This window comes from Dipodomys ordii, unplaced genomic scaffold, assembly GCF_000151885.1.
Source record: "Dipodomys ordii isolate 6190 unplaced genomic scaffold, Dord_2.0 Scaffold146, whole genome shotgun sequence".
NCBI classification, from domain to species: Eukaryota; Metazoa; Chordata; class Mammalia; order Rodentia; family Heteromyidae; genus Dipodomys; species Dipodomys ordii.
Window position 1 is genome coordinate 3734321 of NW_012267362.1, and position 12011 is coordinate 3746331.

The 12011-nt window shown below is 41.0% G+C and overlaps 1 protein-coding gene across 1 annotated transcript; it reads right to left on the minus strand.

Annotated features, from left to right (window-relative positions):
* Positions 1 to 3317: 3317 nt before the first annotated feature.
* Positions 3318 to 11803, minus strand: Prmt6 (protein arginine methyltransferase 6). The gene is made up of 3 exons (XM_013031923.1): positions 10572 to 11803; positions 8316 to 8435; positions 3318 to 5811 (listed from the first exon to the last, which is right to left on the minus strand). Exon 1 carries the CDS (start codon positions 11781 to 11783, stop codon positions 10653 to 10655), a length of 1131 nt encoding a protein of 376 aa, XP_012887377.1. The 5' UTR covers positions 11784 to 11803; the 3' UTR covers positions 3318 to 5811; positions 8316 to 8435; positions 10572 to 10652.
* Positions 11804 to 12011: the final 208 nt, after the last annotated feature.

A 12011-nucleotide genomic window follows, 5' to 3' on the forward strand; every position in this document is an offset into this window, starting at 1 on the left:
ATTCTCTTCAGTATGAAGCCGCCCCTCTTGAAGTCTCTTTCTGACTTAAGACTTTTTCTTCTTTATTTCCCCTGGAAAAAGTCCCTTGAGCTATTTTCCACTGCTTTTTCTTTTTGGAAATTTTTCTTCCATTTCACATCTTACCTGTTACTCATTTTTTTTAATACTAAGATATTTTCTGAAGAATACTGATGTATTAAAAATAAAATTTGATAGGATTCATTAAATGGATTTTTTAGTTTTACATTGATAAAAGAATATTTTCTTGAAATTATTTTCCATACTAAAATTTAACATATCCATATTAGGAATTAAGTAATGAAAATGAAAGATAGTTTGGGTGGAGTTATCTAACACTGGATTAGGAAAAGCTTTCTTAATCAGGTAAGAAGCTCTACAACAATAACAAACAAGATCATCAGATTTGGATTCATAAAAATGGAGAAGTTCTGAGTGGCAAAAATTTAATTTGTAAAGACATTAAAATTAAATGCAGGTATAACAGCATTCACAATGGGATACTCTTAATTTTCAATGGGATTCTAACTCATAGGCCTACAATCAAATAGGAAAATAAAGAAGCAATAAATTCATAATAAAGCAAATGCAAATAGCTAATGAATGTAAGGAAAGATGTTCAACCTCCTAGGAATTAGGGTAACAAAAATGAAAATAAGACAGCAGGTTTCTATACACGAGTCATAAAAATATGATTAATAAAATCCTGGTAAGGAAGTGGTGTTGTGGCTCAAGTGGTAGAGCACTCGCCTTGAGCTGAGGAGCACAGGGACAGCATCCAAGCTCAGAGTTCAAGCCCCACAACTAAAAAAAAAAAAAAAAGTACTAAAATCCTGGTGAGCAATGTTAGTAGCAAACAGGGTCTCACAGATTACTAGCACGAGAGTGAATTGCATGAACTTTTCACACAGACAGGAGTTATGAAAATTGAAGACAAGCAAATACTAAAGAACTTCATGTCTAAAGGTAAGAAGAAAACACCAATAGACAAACCACAATTTAATATTCATTCATTCATTTATTAATTTCTGAGCTTAAAGACTCTGCTCTAAACAAAATATAGATTTTATTGAGTTAACATAGAAAAAATGAGCAATTAATTTCAGAAGGTAATAGGTGCTATTGGAAAAGAAAACATGGTCATAAGTAAATTAACAGTATTTTTATAGAATTGTTAAAAACAAAAATGCTGCTTTGATTACATACATACATGGTAAAGGGTTATATATCTGCAATTACACATATTAGATTACATTTATAAAATACGTTAAATTGTGCTCACAGCTTGGTGATGTTAGGTTTGTAGTAAAGATGATAATTAAAAAATGGGAGACATGAGTCTAAAACAAAGTGGGAACATTGGGATGACAGTACCGTATAAATCTGGGAGTCATCAGCCCATGATGTTCCAGAATTTAGTTATGGGACTGGCGATGGGGGTTGGTGGCTCACAGCTGTAATCCTAGCTACTTAGGAGACTGAGACCTGAGAAGTGTAGTTTGAATCCAGCCCAGGCAAAAAAAATCCATGACTTTTTGGTTGTTGTTGTTGGTTGTGGGGCTTGAACTCTGGGCCTGGATGCTGTCCCTACACTCTTCAGCTCAAGGCGAGTGCTCTACCTCTTGAACCACAGCACCTCTTCCGGTTTTCTAGTGGTTTATTGGAGATCAGAGTCTCACGGATTTTCTGTCTGGTCTGGCTTTGAACCACCATCCTCAGATCTCAGCCTCCTGAGTAGCTAGGCATGAGCCACTGGCACCCAGCTTCATGAGACTTTTTTTTTTTTTTGTCGGTCATGGGGCTTGAACTCTGGGCCTGGGCGCTGTCCCTCAGCTCTTCAGCTCAAGGCGAGCGCTCTACCACTTGAGCTACAGCGCCACTTCCGGTTTTCTGGTGGTTTATTGGAGATAGGAGTCTCACGGTCTTTCCTGCCCGGGCTGGCTTTGAACCTTGATCCTCAGATCTCAGCCTCCTGAGTAGCTAGGATTACAGGCGTGAGCCACCATCGCCTGGCTTCATGAGACTTTTAGCTCCAATTAATGACCAAATAGCCAGAAGTGGAGGTATTACTCAAGTGGTAGAGCACCAACCTTGAGTGCAAAGAAACAAGTGAGGGTTCAAGGACTTGAGTCCAAGCTCCAGAAATAATGGGATTGGATGGGAGAGAGTGGAGAGAGGACAAATGTAATCTGTAGCAGCAATGAGTTGAAAACACTAACAATGGATATATGTACAACAACAAATAGGTACATTTATTACTTCTTATCTGAAAAATAACTGATTTTCAAAGTAATGAGTAAAAAAAATTACATTTACACATGTGTATGAGGTTCTAAAAAGTCGAGGGTTATTAACATTTCCCTTTTCCTTAGTTTCTGTTGTTCATACGATTTTAATGCAGCTTTACAGAAAACTTATGGAAGAGGGATATACTTAAGGCAAATCTGACATCCTACAGATCTTATTGCTTTGTGACCTTCGGTCTTTCTCTCTCCCAACATGTGCTCCAAAAGTGTTTCCATTCTCAACCCTCAGCACTTTCTTGGTATAGTCCTGAGGCTGTGGGATCTGCTATGGGCAGGACATGCCATGGAAGTTATGTCTCACCAGGGGCAGTCAATCACCAGTGGCTGCTGATAGGTGAGAAGGTAGAACCTTTGTAGATCTGGCGCTTCTTACCCGGGGAACTGTGTGGTGTGGTCTGCGCTGGCTGCAGGGCTCCTCTCCCACTCAGCATGTCTTGGGAGTTTGACATCACACCCCAGCTGGCCTCCTTCCCTTCCTGTCCTTCCAGGACGCTGTTCCACTATTTGGGAACATTTTGATAAACATTGCTACATGTATCTCTATTTCAGAGACTGCTGCAGGGAATTTGGACCTAAGACAATGACCAGTCTATCCAAAGTGTCTATTGCTGTCACATTAACTCTGAGATGGCAGGCATCAAGCAGAGTGTAGATAGTAAGGAAAGCTAGATGCTCGAGTTTTGAAGGGTGAGTCCCTGGCTTTGCTACTTACTTAGGTGATGGCCTGGGGAAATTCACAAATTGCTTTATATTCTGTGTTCTTTTCTACAACAAAGGATTTATAGAAATACTTCACAGGGCTAGTGAGTAGATAAGATAATGTAATGAAATGTGCATCTTGGCTGAGCCCTAGTAGCTCACACCTGCAAATCCTAGCTACTCAGGAGACCGAGATCTGAGGACCACAGTTCAAAGCCAGCTGGGACAAGGAAGTCTGTGAGGCTCTTATCTCCAATTAATCACCAAACAGCCAGAAGTGGAAGTATGGCTCATGTGGTAGGATGCCAACCTTGAGTGGAAAATGAGAAAGAACATGGAGCCCTGACACCAGTATATACACAAAGAAACATGCACCTAACACACATTAGCCACTCAATTTAACAAGGATTTAACAAGGATGCTTTATTTAAGTGTGATGACTGTTTATCTGTACACAGGCCATGACCTGTCTGAAGAAAGAGGCTTTTCCGTTAAATATAATGTTATGATAAATGTGGAGTTTTCCTTAGGATGAGAGTTACCAGCATAGAATGTGATTTATTTTGTATGCCTCATGGGAAGTAAGCAAAGTTAACATATGAATAATTTTAATGGGGCTACACACATGTTGATGAATAAAGCACTGCAGTATTAAAACCATTCTGAATGCTCAGGAATATCAGGCCACATTAAAACACTGTTGTGAAGATTCAAAGCATGCAATTTTCACAGTATTATCACACTGAATGCATTATTCTTTGGTATAAAATTAATCTGATATGATGCAACAAAAGGTGAAAACTTACAAACCATTAACAAGTCATTGCACATAGTTAATCACTGACTATATTATTTTAAATTACTATTTTATGAGACTATTGGTAAAGTGATTACATCCTTTCTGGTCTGGTTTCACTTTCATTGTTTAGACTGATTTAACCATTCTATTTCCTATTGCTATGGGACTTACCATTGTGAAGCTGTACCATAGTATTTTTCTGAATCCTTTATCATGAAATTAATTTATATATGAGCCTATGTTGTAATGATGTCTGGACTCCCCTTGGTTGAGAGTTCAAGAAGAACTAGCTGGTATCTAATTGTGTTGATTATAAACAGCACGTTTCCTGTGGTTTCTAATTTCATTTTGCATTTAAATCTCTGATGTAATTACTGTCATTCTCTCCATGTTTTCCTCTAATTATTGTAACTACAGAAAATTTTCAATTATTCAAGAGCTGTATATTTAATCCTTGGATTTTCCGAATCCTCTCTTTTTTAGTCCATTAACTGCACATTCTTAACCATTTAAGTGTTTCTAACTTTTATAATTTCAGTACATGATAAACAATGGTAGAGTTAGAAGTTCACATTAAATAAGCAGTTTGCTATTTTCATACTTTTCTAGTGAGAAGTCAGATTTTAATGAATGCATAATAAATGTCTAATATTTTAACCATTTGTGGATCTTAACCCTGTTCATTATGTGTGGGCCTTAAAGTCAAAACTCTGCATTTTGTTTTTATAATAATTTTATGATATAGTTTTAGTAACAGCAATACTGCATTTTTTTACACCTCCATTACTAAAAGCACACAGCTTTAAATACTTGGGATTGAAATGTTGTGTTTACAAATTTGAGGAGACTGGACATGGGTTCTCTGCAATCTATAAACTGAAATGAAAACTGGAATATCAACTTCAAGGCCAGCCTGACCTACTAAGAATCTGCTTCAGAAAAGGAGATGAGTATGAGACCACTGAAATTGACAAATATCAAAATAAGCAGTAATTTATCATCAATCAAAATACTACTGTTTCATAAGCCCATATTTAAGAAAAATATATCCTTTATGTGGTTCTTTAACTTTATTTGGAGACGCCCAGACTGACTTTGAACTCACAATCTATTCTCCTGCTTCTACTTTCTAAGTGCTAAGGTTATTATAAGCATGACTCAACACACTTGGGCAATTTCAGGTTTGTTTTATTTTGTCCTGTGACTGGTAAAAGGAGTTATTATCTCCAATCCCCATCCAACTACTTCCTATACTCAGTGATATTCAACTATTTTCCTTCTAAACAAGGGAGAATTCCTATTGCACCCTTCCTTTTCACTTTTCTGGTGACCAAAATAATGAAGTATTCAAACTCAAGTGTAGGCATAACCACCTGTAACTCTCCATTCTAACCCCCGCCAAGAAAGTTTGTGCTGAAAAGATCCATTATCCCAGTGGAATTTTTAAGTTTCTGGATACTGAACAAATAATAAACCTTTCTGCTATAATTCAATGAGATGTCAGTCTATAGTGGGTGACTTACCTGTGTTCATTTCCATCAAGAATGTTTAGCACCATCAGGTAACACCACTAAGCAGGAAGTAGGCCCATGCAGTGGAGTACAGCAGAGCAGAGGGATGTATGACAATCAAGATCATTGTTTGCATTCACATCCAGTATAATACAGGTGTATTTAAGCCTTCTGCCCCTCTCTGTGAATTCCATTTTGTTCAAAAGTCTTTTTTCCTATTAAGTCATCTCTATATTAGCATTTTTTCTCTGATAAACTATTTTTATTGTAATTATTCTTTTAGTATTTTTAAGTTGCAAATTTAACTCGTTTCTCTTCAGTTGTTATTTTTAAATGAAAAAATTTGCAGAATAGAAGGATTTTCCCTACTATATGTCAGTCACATAATTGCACGAATGCCTGTAAAGCACTCAGGAGCAGAAATGATTTCCTTTTATCCATCTTCTGTCTTTTGTTCTTTGTTCTCCTCGGAGGAAGCCTGGAAAGAGAAGGAATACATACATACATACGTATATATATGTCTGTATATACATATGTGTATATTACACATATATGTGCATATGTAAACATACATGTATACATACACACATATTCCATAAAGGTGTCCCTTAGCTTTTCTGCTTAAGGCTAGTGCTGTACCATCTGAACCACAACTCTACTATTTTTGCTGGCTAATCGGAGAGGAGAATCTAATGGACTTTTCTGTCCAGGTTAGCTCATACCAGATCATCAGATCTCAGCCTCCTCAGCTAACATTACAAGTATGGGTCACTAACACTTGGCTTCAGAAACCATTTTAATGCCAACAACAATTAGAACAGGTGGCATAAATACCAACAAAACAGTTATAACTAGTGCATGAGGAAAAATTCAAAAAAATATGAAGCTACATACAAGGTAAAGAAAAGCACAAGAGAGGTGTTAATGTTGCTCAGTTTTCTAGTAGCTGACCTGTGAAGGAATATATATCAATACCATTTATAATGATGTAAGCCAAGCCATTTATTTGGAAAGTTAACAGCTTATTTTTGAAGGTAGTATGGGATTTTTTTCCATAAGACTTTTCATAATCTAATGAGGCAAATACTGTTTTTCCCCTTGAAAAGTTTTAAGAAGAATGCTGACTTCTAACCACTGTTGCAGCAGAGATAAGGTTCAGTTGGAATGAAATATATCCTGGCTTAAAAACATGCCAATAGTAAATGCACATAATCTCCTATCTCATCATACTACATTGTTACATAGTTGGTGTTTATGACTTAATCAATGAATAGATGTGTGATGTGGGAGGAATGAGGCCTCTCTGTGTGTCCTAAGACTCATCTCTCCTCAGAGATGGGTGATGTGCAGTATGGTTATAACAAGGCTGGCAATACGCAAAACATGAAGCAGCTGTTTGCTGGAGATTCCTCACATTCACCTTGCTCAACTCCTTTTTGCTCATTTCCACAACTTGCTGGACTCATCAGAAGCCTCCCTGTGCTTTCTACAACCAAGAACCTATAACCGTTTTGCTATTGTTTTGGGGACTTAGCTTTCTGGGAACTTCAGAAAGGATGCCATGGTTGATTAGCTGCTAGGTAACTATGCACAGGCAGTGTGTCAATGAGTGCCTAGTATCTGTCAAATTTGACATACACTGAAAGCCATTCTGCCAGGCCCAAGACAGATCTTGAGTAAGACTTGCTATGGTAAAGAACTTTCCCCTTTCCTTCATTTATTAAATATAAATCTGTTGTTTACTACTTAGAACTATGCTCTTTGAATTATGGGTTAATTCAACCAAAGTGTGAACTTCAGTATGGGGTTAGGAAGTGACTTATACTCAAGGTTCAACTTTCTGGAAGGATATATGCTTATAGTCTCAGCTTCCTAAGAGATTCCTCTGTTTAAGGACTGACCAGGGCAAAAGATGTAACTATGAAAAACAAACTAATGCAAAAATGGCTGCAGGTGTTGCTCAAGTGTGGCAAGCTCTAGGTTTTGTTCAAAATCAACATCTACCTCCGTCTCCCCCAAAAAAGGAAAAAAGAACTAAAGTTACTAGATAATAAGCAGTCTATATTCACCAAAAAAAAGCAATTCTTTAAGAGCTATATAAATCTATAAACCTATGAAAAATGAATACATCTACCTGTTGATTTTTTTCTCCCTGCTGCTATAGTATGGAGGTCTCGAATTCATAGCCTTTTGCTCTTGCTTAGCTATTTCACTCAAAACTGGAACTCTATTATTTGAACCACACCTCCATTTCAGACTTTTGGTGGTTAATGAGGTAAAAGTCTCATACACTTCCCTGCCTGAAATAACTTTGGATTGAGATCCTCAGATATATCAATCTCCTAAGTAACTAGGACTACAAGCATGAGCCACCAAAGCCTGGCTTTATTTATCTTCTGTAGCACCAAGACAAACCCAAGTAATTATTTTAGTTTGTCTTATAAAAGTTTATCTACTTGAGCGGGTGCTGGTAGCTCATGCCTGTAATCCTAGCTACTCAGGAGGCCGAGATCTGAGGATCGCAGTTCAAAGCCAGCCCGGGCAGGAAAGTCTGTGAAATTTGTATCTCCAATAAACCACCTGAAAACCGAAAGTGGCTCTGTAACTCAAGTGGTAGAGCGCTAGCCTTGAGCTGAAGAGCTAAGGGACAGGGCTCAGGCCCAGAGTTCAAACCCCATGACGGACAAAAAAAAAAAATTATCTACTTGAAAGCAGAGTCTATACTTTTTGTTTATATCCCAAATATTTATCACAGTGACTGATAAAAAGTTCATCCAAGAAAATGCTTAATGGTTTGGTGATATTTGAGAAAAAAACTTTATAAAACTAAGTAAACATAAGCCACTTGACATAAGCATGTAGAACTTCACTGTGTTTTTCTCTTAAGGGGTCTGGGAGTACCTGCCAGTAGCCTTAACAGCCCTAAGCAATCAGAACTAGTCCATACAGACAGCACAATGGCTGAATGTTGATGTGTCTTACACTTTCATGTTTTTGGAAGCATCCGCATCTGAAAGGCCTTGGCTTTCCTTTGGATCTTCTAGTGATCACTGCCGTACATTACTCTTCATGTACAGCATTCCTGATCCCGGCAGCCAATACCTGCAAGAAAACCAAAATACTGGATATTTATTCTGTAGCATATTTTCTATGTATCCAACTGCTCCAGGCTTGCCTGACTTAGGTAATGGCAGACTGAGGAGTTACTGAGATGTTTTATACCAGGCACTACATGGGCTAGCTGATTAACCTGTAACTTTACATGCCAATCCAGGGGGTACTATTTTCTGTGTTGTACTGGAGAGCTTTGTAGGAAAAAATGTAAAAAGGAGGAGTAACAGGGTAGTTGGTCCCAGGACACAGAGTGCTAGTGCTTACTCACTGGCATGCACTGCCTGTCTCCTTCAGATGCAAACTGTTATCACTCTGCTGTGCTGCCTCTAATATAGCTACTAAAGGCTTCAGAGGCTGTATTTCTCCTTTGAGAAAGAACAAGGATTTTAAAGCTTATTCTGCTTTATTACAAAGTATCTTTTACTTCTGTAGTTTCCCAGCTTTTAACTTGTTTCTTTGTGAGCTTGTGTTGGTAATGAAAACTCTCTGTAGTAGTTATATTTGTAAAATACACTAACAAAATGGAATTTGAAAGGCTGAGCATACTGTAAAAGGGGCTGTTTTAGCAAATTTAAACAAGATGATAAGAAATCTAATCAAACTGCACGTTAAACTTTAAATAAGTAAATGTTTGATTTAAAAGATATAGCTCCCCCAAAATGAACTATTTACTTTTACTTCTAGTTTAACCAAGCCTACTTTTCTAATTTATGACTTTTTGTATGTGTTTCCCTTCACAATAGATCTCCAACATGACTAAATTTTAGCACATCAGTTATGCTTAAGTGTTTTAATATACAATGAGCAGAAAACAAAGTGGCAAAGTTACAAGAAAGAAGAAATTAAGAGTACTTCAGAACACGAGTTTTTCACACTTGTTTCCTATTAGTACACAAAAGCTACTAGTAGGTGGAAAGGCATATATTAACCACAGCTGGAATTGCTTGAAGGTATATTCTGAAGAGTTGAGACACTGAGGAACTGACAATGTGAGAAAGGCAAAAGCACTGTAATTCAGAGGGTGCACAAAACTTTGTAAAGCTTCAGTTATAAAAAGTGAGGATGTCAATCTTTTATTTGCCAAGGAGATAAGGGGAAACATCCGTGCAATAAATTTCATAACAAGATTCACACTTCATTACAAGTGATTTTCCCTAATTCACAACTTCCACATTTGACTGAACTAAAAAAAAAAAAAAACAAAAAGCAAAAACTAAACAAAAAACCCACCAAGCCAAGATCCCTGAAAAAGGAACTTTCACTGAAGTCAGTCAAGTTATATAATGCTTCCAAGAGTTTTCAAGTAAGTATACTTAAAAAAAAAAAAAGGCTGGGAATGTATTTTACTTTGGTAACTTAAATAATGTACCCATGGAAATGAATATGCCCTTCAGTTAGGTTCAGAAACTTTCTGTGCCTTCTTTACAAGAATTAAATTATGGAACATATCTGAAATTGTTTCTTGATTAGCCTTAAATGGGTATTTTTTTTAAATCCACTGTATTTTCCTCTTTCAGACCTTTAGCTCCCAAATGTTACCTTTTGTATGCTGTCCAATTACATTAAAGTCTATTTTACTTAATGGATTAACATGTTCAACGACTTGAGCACCTGTGGAAGTGCAAAAGAGTACTTCAACTATTTCCTCAACTCCTTCTTTTTGTGAGCAATAGTTCTCTTAGAAAATGAGCAACAAGTACCACGGGGCAAAGGTCCCTAGCACTGAAATTCATACTGTGGAGAGATATTAAGTCTGAGTGTACGTTTTTGGAACCTAATAGAACTCTTTCTTTCACCTTTCTCCCCAGCTGCACACTGAAATAAGGTATGAGGTGCGAGTTGTGCAAAAAAACATTTATAAATTGATATTATCTCTCTCTCTTCTTCCCCTAGTGCAACACCAAAATCGGAAAGACAAGTGCTTGGTTACCATATGCTTTTGAAGCTAAGCCCATGAATAAGCACACTGTGAAGGTCATTGGAGATGATCGGGGAGGTTGGGGGGGGGGGAAACCACTGTTTAAATAAACATTGCCAGAAGACCCTCCTCAAACGGAGACTGAAAAAAGTCATTTTCCCTCCCCAGGAACCACGAGGGAAAGCGACAGAGAGAACGTCCCCTACTTGCACAAGGGATGTCCCTTTCTCTTCTGACCACCCCAGCCTCTCAGCGGCAAGCAGGCCGGGCCGGCTGGGAGACAAGGCTCAGTCCTCCATGGCAAAGTCTTTGGTCTTTTCCTCCTGCTCTCCCACTTTGTAGCGCAGCAGCACGCGCAGGCGACGGGGGTTGTCCCGGGAGGGCAGCAGGGTGAGCTCTCCGGAAATGTCCGTGTCTTGCTCCACCGGCACGGGCTCGTCCAGGTAGAGCAGCGCCTGTTTCCAGTGCGTGGCCGGGTGAAAAGGCGAGGTGGACAGCACCAGGGGTTTCTCCGAGTCCCCCCCGGGGAAGGTCACCTGGAACCAGATGGCGAACCCGTGCAGGGGCGCCGAGCCGTAGCAGCTGAAGCGGAAGCGTCCCCCGATCCCGGCCTCCAGCTCCTGCTCCAGGCCGGCGCGGGCGAGCTCCAGCTGGGCAAAGCGTTCGGGCCGGGCCAGCACGTCCTCGCCGGACAGGCCGTGCACCACGATCTCCGCGTGACCCATCAGACAGCGCGTGGCGAAGCCCTCCAGGCAGCTCATGTCCACGCCGTAGTACTGCTTCACCTGGCTCCAGAAACCCAGGCGCAGTTCCAGCATCTGGTCGCTGACGGGCGCGACGAAGAGCTCGGCGGAAGCCGGCAGCAGCAGGCCTCCCTCCTTCAGCCACTTGGTCCGCGCGTGCAGCACCGAGCTCAGCATGGACTCGTGCAGCAGTCCGTAACCCATCCACTCGCTCACGATGGCGTCCACCTGCTCGGGCAGCTCCACCGTCTCCACGGGGCCCGGCAGGACGTGCACCCGCTCCTCCAGCCCGTTGAGCCGCACCACCTCCCGGGCCTGCTGCCAGATGGAGCTGGCCTCCACGGCGTAGACGCGCCGCGCGCCGGCCTGCGCGCAGAAGACGCTGAGGATGCCGGTGCCCGCGCCCACGTCCAGCACCGCCTTGCCCCGCAGCCAGGCCCAGTTGCGCAGGATGCCCAGGCGGTAGGCCTCGGTGCGGACGCGGTCGGCCAGCATCTCCTCGTGCACCGACACGTCCGAGTAACACTCGTAGTACAGCTGGTCGCGCTCACGTTTCGTCCGGCGCGGCGCCGCCGGCACCACCCCCGACTCGCCCTCCCCGCCGCGGTCCTCTTCGCCCTCCTCGGCTCCTCCGCCGTCCTCCGACTCTAACCTTCTCTTCTTAGTCTGCGACATCTTTGGCCCCGGCGACCGGTTCCCCCACCCAGCAGGCTTGGCGCGGCGCGGTGCGGAGGGAGGGGGGAAGGAGGAGGGGGGCGGTGGGAAATCGCGACGCGCGGGGGCTGCTGGGAGTTGTAGTTCTCACGCTCCAAGCAGGCCTCCTGAGCTCCACGTGTTTCCAGGATGATGGAATGAATCCTGGTGTGTTGTGGGTGACCAGGCTCCCTAGGAGCGGGGGTTTAG